Source organism: Ursus americanus, chromosome 4 (assembly GCF_024610735.1).
Source record: "Ursus americanus isolate L20-20 chromosome 4, mUrsAme1.1.p, whole genome shotgun sequence".
Classification (NCBI taxonomy): Eukaryota; Metazoa; Chordata; class Mammalia; order Carnivora; family Ursidae; genus Ursus; species Ursus americanus.
Genome location: NC_142130.1, coordinates 34936360 through 34952824, shown reverse-complemented (window position 1 = coordinate 34952824; position 16465 = coordinate 34936360). Strand labels below are relative to the sequence as shown.

The window sequence follows — 16465 nt, the reverse complement described above, 5'->3', positions numbered from 1 at the left end:
GTGGGAGAGGAAGAAGCAGGCTCCCAGCGGAGGAGCCTGATGTGGGGCTCGATCCCAGGACTCTGGGATCACACCCTGAGCTGGAGGCAGACGCTTAACGACTGCGCCACCCAGGCGCCCCATAAGCTGAAACAATTTTACAAAACCATACTTACCCTTACTACTTGCTGTCCACTCTGCCAGATGCAGGACACACTATTTTCTTTTCCTATTTTGTTTTATTTAGAAGTTATTGGTTTTTCTTACTATTTCTTTCTTTTTTTTTTTTTTTTTAAAGATTTTATTTATTTATTCAACAGAGATAGAGACAGCCAGCGAGAGAGGGAGCACAAGCAGGGCGAGTGGGAGAGGAAGAAGCAGGCTCATAGCAGAAGAGCCTGATGTGGGGCTCGATCCCAGATCGCCGGGATCACGCCCTGAGCCGAAGGCAGACGCCCAACCGCTGTGCCACCCAGGCGCCCCTGTTTTTTTTCTTTCTCCTTTTGACTTATTTCACTTAGCATAATGTCCTCAAGGTCTATCCATGTTGTTGCAGGTGGCAAGAGTTCATTCTTCTTTATTGCTGAGTAGTATTCTGTTGTATATATATCCCACATTTCTTTATCCGTTCATTCATTGTTGGATATGTAGGTTGTTTCCCTATCTTGGCTATTGTATATAATGCTGCAATAAACATGGGGATGCATATATCTTTTCAAATTCATGTTCCTGTATTCTTCAGATAAATACCCAGTAGTGAACCAGCTGGATCATATTCGTAACTTTTTGAGGGATCTCTGTACTGTTTTTCATAGTGGCTGCACCAATTTACATTTCCACCAACAGTGTACAAGCCTTCCTTTTTCTCCACATCTTTGCCAACGCTTGTTATTTCTTATCTTTTTGATAAAAGCCATTCTGACAGGTGTGAAGTGATATATCATGATGGTTTTGATTTGCATTTCCCTGATGATGAGTGATGCTGGGCATCTTTTCTTAATGTCTGTTGGCCATCTGTATGTCTTCTTTCCAGAAATGTCTGTGCAGATCCTCTGCCCATTTTTTAATCGGATTGTTTAGTTTTTTTGTTGCTGAGTTGTATGAATTCTTTATATATTTTAGATATTAACCCCTTATCAGATAGATGATTTGCAAATATCTTCTTCCATTCAGTAGGTTGCCTTTTAATTTTGATGATGGTTTCCTTCAGTGTACTGAAGATTTTTAGTTTGAAGTAGTCCCATTTGTCTATTTTTGCTTTTGTTTTCCTTGCCTTTGGAGTCTGCACCACAAACACATAGCTAAGATTCATGTCAAGGAGCTTACTGCCTACATTTTCTTTTAAGAATTTTATGGTTTCAGGTCTTATATTCAAGTCTCTAACCCATTTTGAGTTAATTTTTGTGTATGGCGTAAGATAGTGGTCTAGTAGTTTCATTCTTTTGCATATGGCTGACCAGTTTTCTCTACACCATTTATGAAAGGGCTTGTTCTTTCTCTGTTGTATGTTCTTGGCTCCTTCATTACAAGTTAATTATCTATGTATGTGTGGGTTTATCTCTGAGCTCTCAATTCTTTTCCATTGATCTGTGAATCTGTTTTTATGGCAGTACCATATTGTTTTGATTATTATGGCTTTGTAGTATAGTTTGAAATCAGGGAGCATGATACCTCCAGCTTTGTTCTTCTTTCTTATGATTGTTTCGACTATTTGGGATCTTTCGCAGCTCATAAAAATTTGAGAATTATTTGTTCTAGTTCTGTGAAATATGCCATTGCAATTCTGATAGGGATTGCATTGAATCTATAGTTTGCTTTGGGTAGTATGGACATTTTAACAATATTAATTCTTCCAATCCATGAGTGTGGAATATCTTTTCATTTATTTGTGTCATCTTTAGTTTCTTTTATCAGTATCTTATAGTCTTCAGTATGAATACAGGTCTTTTACCTCCTTGGTTAAATTTATTCTTAGGTATGTTATTCTTTTTGATGCAATTTTAAATGTGATTGTTTTCTTTATTTCTCTTTCTGATAGTTTATTATTAGTGTATGGAAATGCCACAGATTTCTGTATATTGATTTTGTATCCTGTGACTTTACTGAATTTACTTATTCTAACAGTTTCTGGGTGGAGTTTTTAGGGTTTTCTATATATAGTATCATATCATCTGCAAATAGTGACAGTTTTACTTCTTCTTTTCTGATTTGGATGCCTTTCATTTCTTTTTCTTGCCTGATTGCTGTGGCTAGGACTTCCAATACTGTGTTGAATAAAGGTGGTAAGAGTGGACATACTTGTTTTGTTCTTGATCTTAGAGGAAAAGCTTTAAGCTTTTTCCTGTTGCATATGGTGTGAGCTGTGGTTTTGTCATATATGGCCTTTATTATGTTGAGGTATGTTATCTCTATACCCACTTTGTTGAGGATTTTTATCATAAATAGATGTTGAATTTTACTGAGTGCTTTTTCTGTATCTATTGAGATAATCTTATGATTTTTATCCTTCATTTTGTTGACATGGTGAATCATGGGGATTGGTTTGCAGATGTTGAACCATCCTTGCATCCCTTGAATAAATCTCACTTGATTGTGTTGTGTGATCTTTTTGATGTATGGTTGAATTTGGTTTGCTGATATTTTGTTGAGGACTTTTACATCTCTGTTCATCAAGGATATTGGGCTATAATTTTCTCTTTTTGTGGTGTCCTTCTGGTTTTGGTATCAGGGTAATTTTGGCCTATAAAAATGTGCTTGGAAATATTCCCCTTCTCTTCAATTTTTTGGAAGAGTTTGAGAAGGATAGGTATTAAATCTGGTCCTGGACTTTTGTTTGTTGGCAAGTTTTTAATTACTGATTCAAACTCCTTGCTAGTAATTAGTCTATTCAGGTTTTCTGTTTCTTACTGATTTAATCTTAGAAGATTGTATGTTTCTAGGAATTTACATATTTCTTCTAAATTGTCCAGTTTGTTGGTGACCCATCGTCCATACTAGTCTCTTATGATCCTTTGTATTTCTGTGATGTGAGTTGTAACTTCTCATTTCCGTTCTGTTTACTCTTAAAGGCCTGCCTTGAATCCCCCTTCTTGAGAAGTTCTTTGAGCAAAGACTCCTCCCATTTCCACCTGAGTGATCATGCCTCCCTGGATGGCTATCCTTCTGTGAGGTCCTGGTGGTTCTGCCTGACTTGGGCCTGTGGTTTATTCACCATGACAATAGCCTCTCCCCTTCCCCTGTTGATTGCTGGGTGTCCCTCTAACCCAGCTTCCTCTCAGACACCTGCTTGCATATAGAAAGGAGGCCCTGGTGTCCCACTTCTTGTTAGATCTGGCTCTGCTCAGAATGGTCTGCACTTTAACCCTGGGTCATTCTTTTCATTAATGTTCACTGGGTGGTTTCACCCCTTTTTGTTTCTTCTTGGAGGAATCTTATTAACTGCCCAGCTGTGAGTTGCTTCAGGAATTGTCCTGCCTACCCAACGCCTTGAGGACAGGGCTTCCTACAGTTTGTTTCAGAACCCTTCAGAACTCAATGCATTGGTTGAATGAAACTAAAACAGAGTATGTGTCAGTATATATACGTGTCGCAAGGCAGGATCATGGTGTAGCCACGTGGATTTCAGTGTAATGACACTAGTTGATCACTTACAAAGAGTGGTTCCCTAGCAGTTTGCGCTAGACTATGCGAGCCATCTCTCCCCAGCCCCTCCCCAGGCTGTCTGGCATTGTGCCCATCCTCCTCACCACAGCAGGCAGAGGGGCAAGCATAGTTATTGTCTTTATGTAATGGAAAGCTGGGGTAGGAGAGGTTAGACCCCTTGTTGGTGTCACAGAGCAATTAGTTGGGGAAGGGGGAGAAAACCCTGAGCTGTTAAGTTCAAATTTGTGGAAGGGTCAGACTGAAGGCCTCCTGGGTCCCAGCTAACCCCAGGACTCTTTTGTTGTTGTTTATATTGAAACAAACTTGTGCCTTTATTATACTAGTCCACTCAAGCCTTCATGGCTTCATAATTCAGCTTATTCCTGGAAACACCAATTCCCTAAGTGGGAAGTCTTTTAGGACTCTGATCCTTTGATCATGTTTGGGGTGAATGAACCCAAAGGCAGTGGGAGGCTTTACTTCTTCTTCTTCTTTTTTTTTAATTTTAAGTAGCTTTTTTTTTTTTTTTTTTTTTGCGATTTTATTTATTTAACAGAGAGAGACACAGCGAGAGAGGGAACACAGGCAGGGGGAGTGGGAGAGGGAGAAGCAGACTTCCCACTGAGCAGGGAGCCCGATGCGAGGCTCGATCCCAGGACCCTGGGATCATGACCTGAGCCGAAGGCAGATGCTTAATAACTGAGCCACCCAGGTGCCCCAGGAGGCTTTACTTCTGCCAAGGAATCCAGTCCTCAGGACCTACTGCTTATTCAGTAATTGTTTGTTGACTGAATTAGTGAGAAAGTGAAAGGGTGACTGCTCTAACTTTGGGGATTTGAGAGTGACAATAAGTCTTATTTCTTCCCCTGCGTCTCAGTTGAATCCGTTGAAAGATAAATTCAGATAGAGATCACAGTACCAGCTCTATTTTTGGTAAAGTTAAATTGGAAACTGGCTTGGCCCAGAGCTTCCTATTACTCTTCCCATCACCTCTTCATCTCACTAACTTCTTCTCCCCAAACTGCTGGGCTCTGTCCACGGGGAGTTTGGAGGACGCGGTGGGTAAGGTTGCTGCAGGCTGCAGACGGGTAGAGCTGGACTAGAGATGCCACCCCTGTGGGGACGGTTCATAAATTAAGCTCCTGACTGATGAATGTAGCCCAGCGGGTGTCAGACCTCCCACCACCTCATCAAGTCACCAAGTAAAGAGAGGGTGAAAGCAAGTACCCCCCACCCCCACTCATTTTCCCTCCCGAGAGTGACAGCTCTGTCCGCCGTGGAGGAGCTCCCCCACCGCCGCAGATCTCCCAGGGGCACACACTCGGGTCTTGTGCTCACGGTGCCTTCCCTGCCGAGTGTCAGGCGCGGTCCTTCAGCTGCAGGGCAGGTGCTGCCTCCACTCCACAGATGGCAAAGCTGAGGCTCAGACCGCGTACGCAGGCTTACACTGGCAGCAGATGGTCGAGGGGAGATGCAGACCTGGGTCTCCTTGGAGCCGAGCTGCTTCCTCTGCTGTGCGGCCTGTTGTCCCTACTGTGTGGCATCCAGCATGGGGCATGGGCACACGGCCGAGGTGGCCTGTTGTTCCTGTGTCCAGCCTCTCTGAATTCCCACAGTGGGAACAGTGTCCCCTGACAAATGTCATGTTCCTTTCTTCATGACACCTGTGGGGATGGTGCTGTGTGGGCTGCTGGAGAGAGGTACATCGTGTCTTCTGAGGGCAGGAGCTGTGGGCTTGTGCTGCGTGCTGACCTCGCAACAGCTCCCACTCTCCTGAGTCTCCCCAAGTCTGAGCCTGAACTAATGGCATGGGCCTGAGCCCACGCTTCCTGTGCCGGCGTGTGTCCAGTGTGTGTCCATCTGTCTGCAGGCAGGAGTGTCAGGGAGGGACCATGGGCACTTGGGGAGTTCCATGTCACAATGGCCTGCATCACATTTGGTTCAGTAGACGTGGTGCTGGGGAGGTTCCAGTGGTCCCAGGGTAGCTTGGACCCGCTCACAGTTCTCCAGAGTCTGTGTGTGACCCGGTGGGTAAGAGCACCTCTCTGATCTGTATTACTCTGCCCGCAGTCTGCCACGGCATTAGCTAACATGGATTAGAGCTTGTCAGCCTGCTGCTGCATGGCCCTGTCCCCACTGTGTCATGTTGAGATGAGATCCAGCCTGACACGGGGTTCTAAGCAGCTTTGGTGTCAGCGGCCTTCAGGTGCGTCTCAGAGCCTTTTTGCAGCAGGGTGGTTGTCAGAAAGAGTAACAGCCTGTCATGTCAGAATTCCTTATGTCTGAAGAAACCCGTGTGTGTGTCCTGTGGGATCAGTGCTGAAATGTGGCCTGCTCCGACTGATGCCAGGTGGGGCGTGCTTTTAAATCAAGGTCACTCTGAGTAGTAGTGGATCTTTGGAGCCTGGCTGTCTGGGCCCCATGTCCCCCAAAGCTTGGGGGCCTTCACCATCCCAGGAGAAGAATGAGACTGTGGTAGACCACAGAATCCCAGAGGGTTGAGCCACAGACATCATGGAATCCTCTGTCAGTGCTGGAGGGGCCCTGAGGTTGTCTGCTCCAACCCTCCTCATTTGCCAGAAGGAGCCGTCAGCCAGAGAGGAGAGGTGACCTGTCCAGGGCCATGCAGCGCATGATGGGAAGACAGGCAGTCAGGTGTGCCAATCCTGGCCTGGCACTCCTGCCACGAGGCCTGAGCCGGTGCTTTCGTACCCAGCCCATCTCTGCCCATTGCCTCATTATTCCTGTGGATGGAGGCAAAGTGGCATGGAAATCCCAAAGCTCATTGTATCTGTGGTTGTACAGTTTTCTTCCTAATGGCTTCTGGTTCATGTTCATTCGTAGCCCCTGACTGGGCAGTGAGGGGAGGCTTTGAGCTGTGCTTTCCTGTCGCTATTCTGGTTCTGGAATTCCCGGGGAACTCATCGTGACTAGCCCTAAATTATTCCCTGCTTTGCCCTTCTCCAACCATGTCGTGTTTGCTTAGTCAGTCCCACATTTATTGAGGGACTGCTGGGCTGTGTCCTGATTTCTGCCGTTGAGATTGTAAGCTCTTTGGAGGGCAGGGCCTCTGCCTCCTGTTCTTTCTGTGTCCCCAGGGCCTGGGGCAGTCCTGCCCTTCTGCAGGCTGGGTCAGTGTTTGCTGCCAGAGGTCAGCCTGAGGGGAGGGGCCTGGCACCCGGTGTAACTGCATCTACTTTCTCTCCTGCCTGTGATTAGGGTGCAGCATGTGCAAGAGGATAATGCCACATTTCCAGAAGGCTGCGACCCAGCTGCGAGGCCACTTCGTAAGTGAGGCCCATGGGCCTGGCAGGGCTGGCCGGCTCACCTGGAGAGGCGGTAGGAGGAGGGGCTCGGGTGGGTTTGAAAATTGTGAGGACTTCCCCTCCTGCTGCTCTCCCTGCTCCCTGTGCATGTGATCCAGACCTGTCCTCAGTGGACAGTGAGAACTCTGCAGGGTTGCTGGGACCTGGAGAATCTGGTACTTGTCTGACCAAGGCCAGTGATGCAATAGCCCCGAAACCAGAAAGAAGCACAGGTGGTATTGCTGGGTGACCAGGGGCCACCAGCAGACCATCAGGGCTCCAGGATGATTGGGGCTGGGGGCCAAAGTGGGCCGAGGCTTCTGGTGCTGGGTAGCCCAGTGGCAAAGGAAGGGGTGTGGTGACCAGTGGTGGGCCCAAAGCACAAGCGGGTTCAGGGAGCAGTTTCCTGCTGGGCTTGCCAAGGCTGTGGCTCCTGTGGGGTGGGACGACAATGTCCAGAGGTAGTCCAGGCAGGGAGCTGGAGACCTGAGCTTGCAGGCGCTCTCTGAAGGAGGGTGTGCAGAGCATGTGGGGATGGGAGGCAGACAGGAGCCAGGGTTGTCTCGGGGATGCTCCCCTTTCAGGGACAGGAGGGAGAAGAGGAGCCACTGAGGAAATGGGCCTCAGGAAGGAAGAGCAACCAGGATGGTGCAGGAAGGGCATGGGAGGCTGGGCATTCAGCCCTCACCAAGCTGAGGACCCCTCACGGATGGTCCTCATCATCTCTCTGCAGCCCGCACCCGCCAGCCTTGTCCCTTCTCCGCCGTGTCTATTCAGTTTTGCACTTACCCTGAGCCACAGAGATGTTGGGGCAGGGGGGCTGTTTTGTGTTTGTTTTCATTGGCGGCAACAGCAAATGAACTGCTGGCTCCTCTAGGGAGCATGGAAAAATCCAGGCACGTTTTATGAAAGGTTGTGGAGAGGAGAGCCATCACGGTGGGGCTGGCCAGAGTCCTATGAAGGGAGTTCTGAGGTCTTAAAACGGAATCGTGATATTTACAGATCAAATTAAGTTGGTTAGTTCAAAGTCAATTTAGAAAGTTGACATGGTAGCACCTGGGCATGGTGATAGCCCCGCCAGCAGAGCTGGCTGCAAGATTGGGTTGCAGAGAGCCAGTGCTTTCTCTTTTGACCTCATTCTGGGGCAACATCCAGGTCCTGCTTGTTTCTCACTAATGAATTTTTAGCAACCTGCCTAGAAATGTTTGGCCTTGGGGCACAGATACATCACTTGGGGGGAAGTTTCGCTTTGCATTTTGGGGCCTCAGTAGATAGCATATTTCACGATTATTTTGCCTGGAGAAAAGCCTTAATTGCCCAGTGTTCTCCCTACCCACACTTGCTTACCCTTCGAAAACTCCTCAGCTCGACTTCCTGGCTCAGCGGTGTGGCAGCAGTCAGACAGCTCCAGCCCCAGTCAGATCACAGATGCCCGGCCAGCTCCGCTAGGGCAGGCGAGGTCTTGGGGCCAGTCTTGTGCAGCATCCGGAAGATTCTCAGCCAACGGCGCATCTCCCTGCTGAGCTCAGTATTCTTCCCAGCCCCTCCTGTGCTCCCACAGAGCTTGTCCCCGCCATGCGTGGCCAGGTCTGCGCCTCTTTGCTTTTATTCCAGATCACGTTGTTCACCCATTGATACTAATTATAATATGATTTTCTCACTGTAGTGTGAGCTTCTTGAGCCCTGGGGCTCTGTTTGGTTCATGTCTGGTTCTTCAACACAAGCACAGGGCCAAGCTCATAGTGGTACCCCGTAGGTGCTGATGAATGAATGAATGAGTGTGTGGCTTATCGCTCCTGGGGACGTTTTATTTTAAGCTCTGCATTTACGTAAAAAATGATGTTCCTGGTTTTTGTTTTTTTTTTTTTTTTGAGATTTTATTTATTTATTTGAGAGAGAGTGCATGTGAGTCGGGGGAAGACATAGGGAGAGAGAATCTCAAGCAGACTCCATGCTTGGTTCGACAACCCTGAGATCATGACTTGATCCCAAACCAAAAGTCGGATGCTCAAGCGACTGAGCCACCCAAGTGTGCCTCCTTTTTAAAGGAATTCAGAGCATCAGTTATTAAGGACAGAGACAAAGTGGGATGGATGCTTGTGGGATGAGGGCTTTCCCCTCGGCCTTGGGCTCGTATAAGGCTCTTTGTCAAGATTAGCCCTGAAGATGACTTGTTTTAAGGGTACCTGCTTCCAAAAAAAGGAAAAAAAACAAAAAAACAGCAGTGCCTGCTTCCCCTGCCTGGGCCCACGTCAAGAAACATAAAAAGTGACCCTTCCAGTTCCCTAGACAACATTACAGAAAACTCAGTAGGGTCGTCTGGGTGCCTGGAGAGCCTGGCGGGTCAAGCCCAGCTTTGGCCAGGTGTTAGTTACCTTGGCCTAAGGCATCTGTGTTGTGTGAACTCAATTCATTTCCTTGCTTCTGTGTTTTCTTGTGTGGGGTAGGTTTTGTTCTGTTTCTTAGGAAAGCACCTTTGGAAAGTTCTCACCCTTTCCCAGCTCCATACATGGGGAACGGGGTGTGGCCACATGCACACGACCCGCTGCAGGAGGCCTCCAGAGGCCAGGGCTCATGGTATAGCCACGGCTCCCCCAGAAAGAGGGCGACCAGAAGCATGATTCCTTCTGTCCTCACCCACAGGGCAGAGATGGGCTGCTAGTCCCCAGAAATCAACCACTACCCCCTCACCACTGCTGAAACCCAGCTGGACGAGCATGTCCCATCTCTGCTTCGTCTTTGTCATCTTTTTTTTTTTTTTAAGATTTTATTTATTTATTTGACAGAGAGAAAGACAGCCAGCGAGAGAGGGAACACAAGCAGGGGGAGTGAGAGAGGAAGAAGCAGGCTCCCAGCAGAGGAGCCTGATGTGGGGCTCGATCCCATAACGCCGGGATCACGCCCTGAGCCGAAGGCAGACGCTTAACGACTGAGCCACCCAGGCGCCCCTTGTCTCTGTCATCTTGAGCCCTTTTCGGCTAGCCGTGTCTGTGGCAAGGGTCAAAAACCTTCCTCCTCTACCGATGTCTTGGGAGGTAGCCAACTTGATGATGTCTTTAAGATGGAAGCCAGGCCAGGTCAGGGATGCTCAGCCTTTGCCATTTTCCAAACTCAGATCTGCCTCTCTCTTGCTGTCATTAACGTCTGGTGACTCATCGGTGTCTGTCCCATGTACTGCTGCTAGTTGACATCCTCATCAGCAGCCATTGCTGCTCCCTGTCTCAGAGCAGCCTTTGGAACCTGTCCCGTCTGCCTCTGCTTCCCAGCTTTGCTAGGTACTGAGGTCCACTGAGTCTTTTGTTAACCTTGGCCATGATGGGCCATCTAGGTTGGCCCGACATGGGTCGGTCATGGTGACAGACTTGGGCAGATCAGACTCTGGTGCTGGCTCTTACTAACCAGCTAGGAGATCTCGGGCACGTAGGCTTGGAGTCTCTGTTTCCCTATCTGTAAAATGGGGGTGATGATGCAAACCCTGTCTACCTCACTAGGTTGTTGTGAAGAGCAAGTAGCTGGTGTGTGGAAATAGCCCTGTAACCTACAGACATTTTACAGACGCCCATGATTGACCCCTCCACTGCTCTGGGCTTACTCTTCCTCCCACTCACTACACGAGGGTGCTCCCAAGGTTCCTCTTTTCAGCCTCTTTTCCTATTAGGACAGTGGAGCAAGGGCTTGGCACTGTGCTTTCCTTATTGTGATGGTCCTTCCTTCAGTGATTTTCTCTACGTCCATAGTTTCAACAAAATATAACTCCATGGAGCTTGAGTCCCTAAGTTCCAGTACCGTGTATCAGACTGCATTTTTCTCCCTATGTCCCAAATGCAGGGTGTCTAAAATGAAACACGGTATCTTTCCACCCAGCAGACTGCCAGCTTGCTTTCATGGCTCTTCCCAAGTACCCCAGGCTCCTTTGCCAACATGCCTTTTTACCGGGGCCTCATCATGCATCTCTCTCCCTCACATCTTCCATCCTCTCTCTGCCCACCATCCTGGGTCAGGCCCTGGTTAGCCCACACAGGGTGATTGCTAGAGACTGCTGACTTCTCTCCCTGACCACCCATGACTTGCCCCTTACAGCCTGACCTGCTTATATTTTTAAAAAGGGGGGGGGAGGGGCTCCTGGGTGGCTCAGTTGGTTGAACGTCCAACTCTTGGTTTCAGCTCAGGTCATGATCCCAGGGTCCTGGGATTGAGCCCTGCTCAGCAGGGAGTCTGCTTGTCCCTCTCCTTCTGCCCCTTCCCCTGCTGGGCTCTCTCTCTCTCTCTCAAATAAAATAAATAAAATCTTAAAAAAAAGAAATGCAGCTGGAAAACCCTCCAGCACCCCCTGAATACAGTCCTGGTTTCTTAGACATCAAAGCCTTGTCCAGAGTGAGCTCCGTGAACCCGTCATCCTTCTCTTCCTGCCTCCTCCTGTGCCCTACAGTCCTGTTAAACCAGCATCTTCCCTGCTTCTTGGGCTGCATCTTGGTTTGTCTCACTTCTGTGCCTGTGGAAGCCTTCCCCTCCCTTGCGCACCAGCTCTGTGAAGCTCCCGTGCTTGTTCCCGTTGGACTGCGAGGCAGAGCGGGTCACGCCAACCGAACGGCACCAGCACATGTGGCTCCAGGTCAGGCCTTGTGGCCTTAACTTTTAGGCTGAGGCCAGTTTTGCATCATTTGGCTTTCCAGACTCAAAAAAGAGTTTGTACATAGTTGTTCAAGAAATATTTATCTTGGGGCACCACGTGGCTCAGTCGGTTGGGCATCTGCCTTCGGCTCAGATCATGATCCTGGGGTCCTGGGATTGAGTCCCACATCAAGCTCCCTTCTTGGCGGCGACTCTGCTTCTCCCTCTGCCTGCTGCTTCCCCTGCTTGTGCTCTCTTGCTCTCTCTCATAAATAAATAAAATCTTTAAAACAATATTTGTCTAGTTAATAAATGCCCCAAGAGGCACAAGAGTACCAAAAAACTCAAAGCATTATAAGTTCATCATAAGCAAGGGTGGTTTGGTTTGCCTTAAAGGATGACAAATCTTTGGTAGAAATTGAGAGATGGGGACAGTCCTAAGCAAAAGGACTAGAAGACATAAAGTAAGGGCCAGGGGGACACAGCACGTATTCTGGAAATTTGGGCAGAATTGCGGAGCTTCATAGGAGTATTAATGAAAACAGCTAACTTATTTTTTTTATTAATTTATTTTTTAAATTTTAAATTCAATTAATTAACATATACTGTATTATTAGTTTCAGGGTAGAGTTTAATGATTCATCAGTCTTGTGTAACACCCAGTGCTCATTACATCCCATGCCCTCCATAATGCCCATCACCCAGTTACCCCATCCCCCCACCTCCCTCCCTTCCAGCAACCCTCAGTCTGTTTCCTATGATTAAGAGTCTCTTATAGTTTGTCTCCCTTTCTGATTTTATTTTGTTTTATTTTTCCCTCCCTTCCCTTATGCTCCTGTTTTGTTTCTTAAATTCCACATATCAGGGAGATCATATGGTAATTGTCTTCCTCTGGTTGACATATTTCTCTTAGCATAATACTTTCTAGTCCCATCCGTGTTGTTGCAAATGGCAAGATTTCATTTTTTTTGATGGCTGAGTCATATTCCATTGTATCTGTACATACCACATCTTCTTTATCCATTCATCTGTCAGTGGACATCTGGGCTCTTTCCATAGTTTGGCTATTGTGGACATTGACAGCTAACATATTTTGAGAGTTGTAGATACTTTACTTTGAGTGTTCTAGATTCTTTACCTATACTCTATCACAGCAATGACAAGAGGTGGCTGCCGATGAGGAAACTGAGGCACACAGGCAACTGTTCAAGGAAATGCGTCTACTGAGTGGGGAGGTAGGACCCAAACCCAGCATCCTGACACCTGCGCCTGGGCTCCTCACCGCCGTGGTATATTGCCATCTGCAAGGTGCCTTAGACGGCAAGCAGCCCAACTTCCTCCCTGTGCAGTGGGTCTCAGACTGTCCCATTCCTGGGAGAATAAAATCTTAGGCCCTAGCAGGTACACAATTAAGGGTTTTATAAGAAAGAAGAATTCAAAAATGAGATAGGGACCGTATGGTCTTGGACTGTGGCGTTAGATGCTAGCCCATATTCTGTGGAATTGAAAGGTTTTGTGCAGGGAAGTGATGTAATGAAAGAGGAGGGTGAGGAAGAGGAATCTCATGGTGGATGTGCGCTGACACTAGGGAGATCAATTAGAATAAAAAAAGGACTTTAAAGTAGACAATTATTACTGGAACAGGCTGCTGAATCCATCTGGGGAAATGAGCAGAATGGCCTTTAGAGGGTCCCAGGGCTTCTAGTAATTCTATTTCAGGCTTATTCTCCCTGTGTTCGTTGCAACATCCCACAGATGAGCAGCTGGGGGGAAGTATCAGTGATTTAGTAAGCATTTATTATGTGCCTACTGAATGCCAGGCATTGTGCTAGATACCTAAAACAGTTGGAAAGACATGTTTAGATGCCTCTAGGGATGGCGCTGCCAGAGGCATGGGTGGCTCTCATCACCAGGAGGATTTGATAGGAAATCAAGAACTTGGTGATGGTTGAGCACCTAGTTTTGTGCTGAGTCTTCTGATGTGGGTCATCTTATTCAGTTCTCTAGAGAGCCCTGTGACTACTTTCATCACCCATGTCTCCCACACAAGGAGCCTCAGTGAGGGTGAGTGACTTGCCCAAGGCCACATGATTCCTTAGTGGACGCAGTCTTCTGAACCAAGTTCATTGTCCACTGAAACTACTGTTTTCCTTTTTCTCTTCCTATGTTTCCTTCTATGTTGTTCAGCAAAATCAGCTTCCTGGGTTTCTTCTCTCTGCTTCTGTGACTGTTCCTGGCTTTTTGAACTTCCTTTCCCCTCCCCTCCATGCTGCCCTGCTTCATGGAACAGTTCTCCTGTGTCTGGCCACTCTGTCTTCATTCTCTCGTAAGAACAGATTCAAGGTCCTCTCTCCGGACACCTGATATTGCTCTAGAAAACAAGATTCCTGCTTCAGGGAAGGAGTGTTAGGGGACTCTGGGTTGCTCTAAGTATTTAGTAACACGGCTACTAAAATTCTCCTTTCCCACTTAGGGGTGTTGGATATGGGGTCCCCTACAACCAGGACAAGTGCAGACTTCGGAGATGGTCCAGTCGGGCTATAGGTGATGGTTGTAAACAGGAGGTGAGAGGCAGGGGATCTAGCAGTCTGGAGGGAGGAGAGTCAGGCCGGTGGGTTGTCATGAGAGCACACTCTCTCCTTGGCCACATAGGAGCTCTGAGGTCTGAGAACATTGCACACAAAGCCGAGGTGGACAGACGGACATTGCGGAGGGGCCGAGTGGTGACTCAGTAACTTAGGGAGGAGTTCAACTGTAGTTGACATGGGCAGGGAGAAGGCATAATGCATACTTGGGTGGCAGTAGCCCCACTCTAGGACCTGTTTAAACTTGGTAGCAAGGACGGGTGTCTTCCTCAGCCCTCAGAACTTTGTTTCTGCTCTGGGATGGCTCCCCCTGCAGGGCAAGTGAAAGGAGCACCTCTGCAGAGGGCGGCACCTGGCCCAGACCCTGCATCTCCCAGAGCTCTGGGCCATCATTCCCAGTTGGGTTAGCTTGCCTTGCTCCCCTGCTGCCCGAGGCTGCACGTCAGGCTGTGAGGCTTTGTCCCCTTCATCTGTTTCTGGTGGGACAGATGGATGGGCCGTGTATGGACAAGGTGGGGGTGTCTGCGGGGCCAAGTGTGGATAGGCCTGTTCTCTCTTTGCTCCTAGGTGCTGGCTGGGATGAACGTCTACCCCTCAGAATTTGAGAACATCAAGGAGGAGTATAATGTGCGAGGCTACCCCACCATCTGCTATTTCGAGTAAGTCCCCTGCTTCCCTTCCGATGCTCACTCCTCTCTGTGATGGTGTTTGCATCCCTGGCTGAGCCCAAGTTGTCTGTCTACATTTCATAGGAAAGGACGGTTTCTGTTCCAGTATGACAACTATGGGTCCACAGCTGAGGACATTGTGGAATGGCTGAAGAAGTAAGTGGGACGGTTGCCTTGGGGGGGTGTGCCTAGAGGGAGGGACTCGGCTAGACCCCTGGTCTCAGGGCTGTGGCTGGGGTTGGGGAAGAGAACCCGGAAGGGAAAGGCCCCACTGTGCTGCCCAAACGGTGATTTCTGGGTTGCTTCTAGGTGAGGATGGGGTCTTTGTGGGTTTAGGATATGGGAATCGGGAGGATTTGATGTGACGCTGGCCATGGTGACTGCATTTCAAATAGTTCTTTTCCCCTTCCTATGTCTCTGATGGATAGGGGTATTTCTCATCTAGGATGTCAGTTTTGAGAGAGACTCCCCTGCGGTCTTTCTGAAAATTGGATTGTCAGTTGAACACTTATTTCAAATACAGCAGTGTATTAGGTGCTGTGAAGTTCCTAAGAAATAGTCTGGTACCTTCCATTTGTAGAGTGCTTTGCCATTCAGTGCACTCCCCACAGACTCTGCTTCACGGCAGCCTCGTGACCCCTGTTTGTAATGTGATTAGATCCTCGTAATTCAGACTACCCCTTACCTGGATCCCCACCATGCTAGGCATGGGACTGGCATGACCTTGACTGGTGTGTTCGATGGGGAGTCTGTCTCCCCCTCCAGGGGAGCTGGGGACGGGCCGCCTCTCCCGGCAGCCTCCTCGGGCCATCCCAGCCGAGCACTTACCCTGCTTGCTTAGAGCTCTGCCTGTCAGCAGTCTGGCACTTCGCAGTCACTGCCAGTGTATAGCTATTTGTGCATAATTCTTGGAATACTACCTGCTAACACTTTTTGGGCTCTACTTTGTGGCTGACCCTGTTCTAAAGACTTTATATGGATTCTCATGTAATCCTCAGAACAGCCCGGTAAGGAAGACGTTCTTCTCGGCCTTAATGAATAAGGAGCTTGTCCCGGCTCCTGCGGTTGATAGGTAGCAGGGCCAGGCTTGCGCTGGGCAGCAGCTCCCTGGGGTGCTGGTCGGAGCCTCCTTCCCCTTCCCCAGGTGCCAGCACGGTGGATATTCATTGACACCGTTACCTGCAGGGCACAAGGTTAAAGAATGAGTTCTCCAAAGATACAGAGATTGAAAATATGTGTCTTCAGAATGGGAAGGAGGATGAATATTTTGTTTCTCGGAAACATGTTCATATCTCTGTCCCCATCAGGGACGGTGGCTCCCCCATTCTCATGTATTCATTGTTTTAACCTGGGCCTTCACTCCCCTGTTTTCCTTTTTCATTTGATAATAAGCATGTCTTCTCCTCCAGCCAGACACATCTTACTCTGCTTCGGGAGAAGGTTTCAGCAAATAGCAATCTCATTTGTCACCAGAGCATAAAATCTGTCTGCCTCCCTCCCCCTTCTCTAACCTTTTCTGGTTTCAAAATACACTCATATCCCTTTGGAAGGATAAGGTTTAGTTTTTTTGTGTGTTTTTTTTTTTTAAGTGTCGAGAGTTGCTTGCTAATCCTACACAAGCATGTCAGTGGGGTTTCTGAGACAAGTGGTTGTCTCCTCAGTGGAGCCTGGCACT

General features: G+C 48.2%; 1 protein-coding gene across 1 annotated transcript in view; it reads left to right on the top strand.

Moving 5' to 3' along the window:
- The window catches only part of PDIA5 (protein disulfide isomerase family A member 5), a 91771-nt gene that overhangs the window by 43119 nt on the left and 32187 nt on the right, over positions 1-16465 (top strand). Inside the window, exons 8-10 of the mRNA XM_045812514.2 lie at positions 6841-6908; positions 14690-14781; positions 14875-14946. Of these exons, the coding sequence (XP_045668470.2) occupies positions 6841-6908; positions 14690-14781; positions 14875-14946 (232 nt within the window). The remainder of the gene's footprint in view (positions 1-6840; positions 6909-14689; positions 14782-14874; positions 14947-16465) is intronic.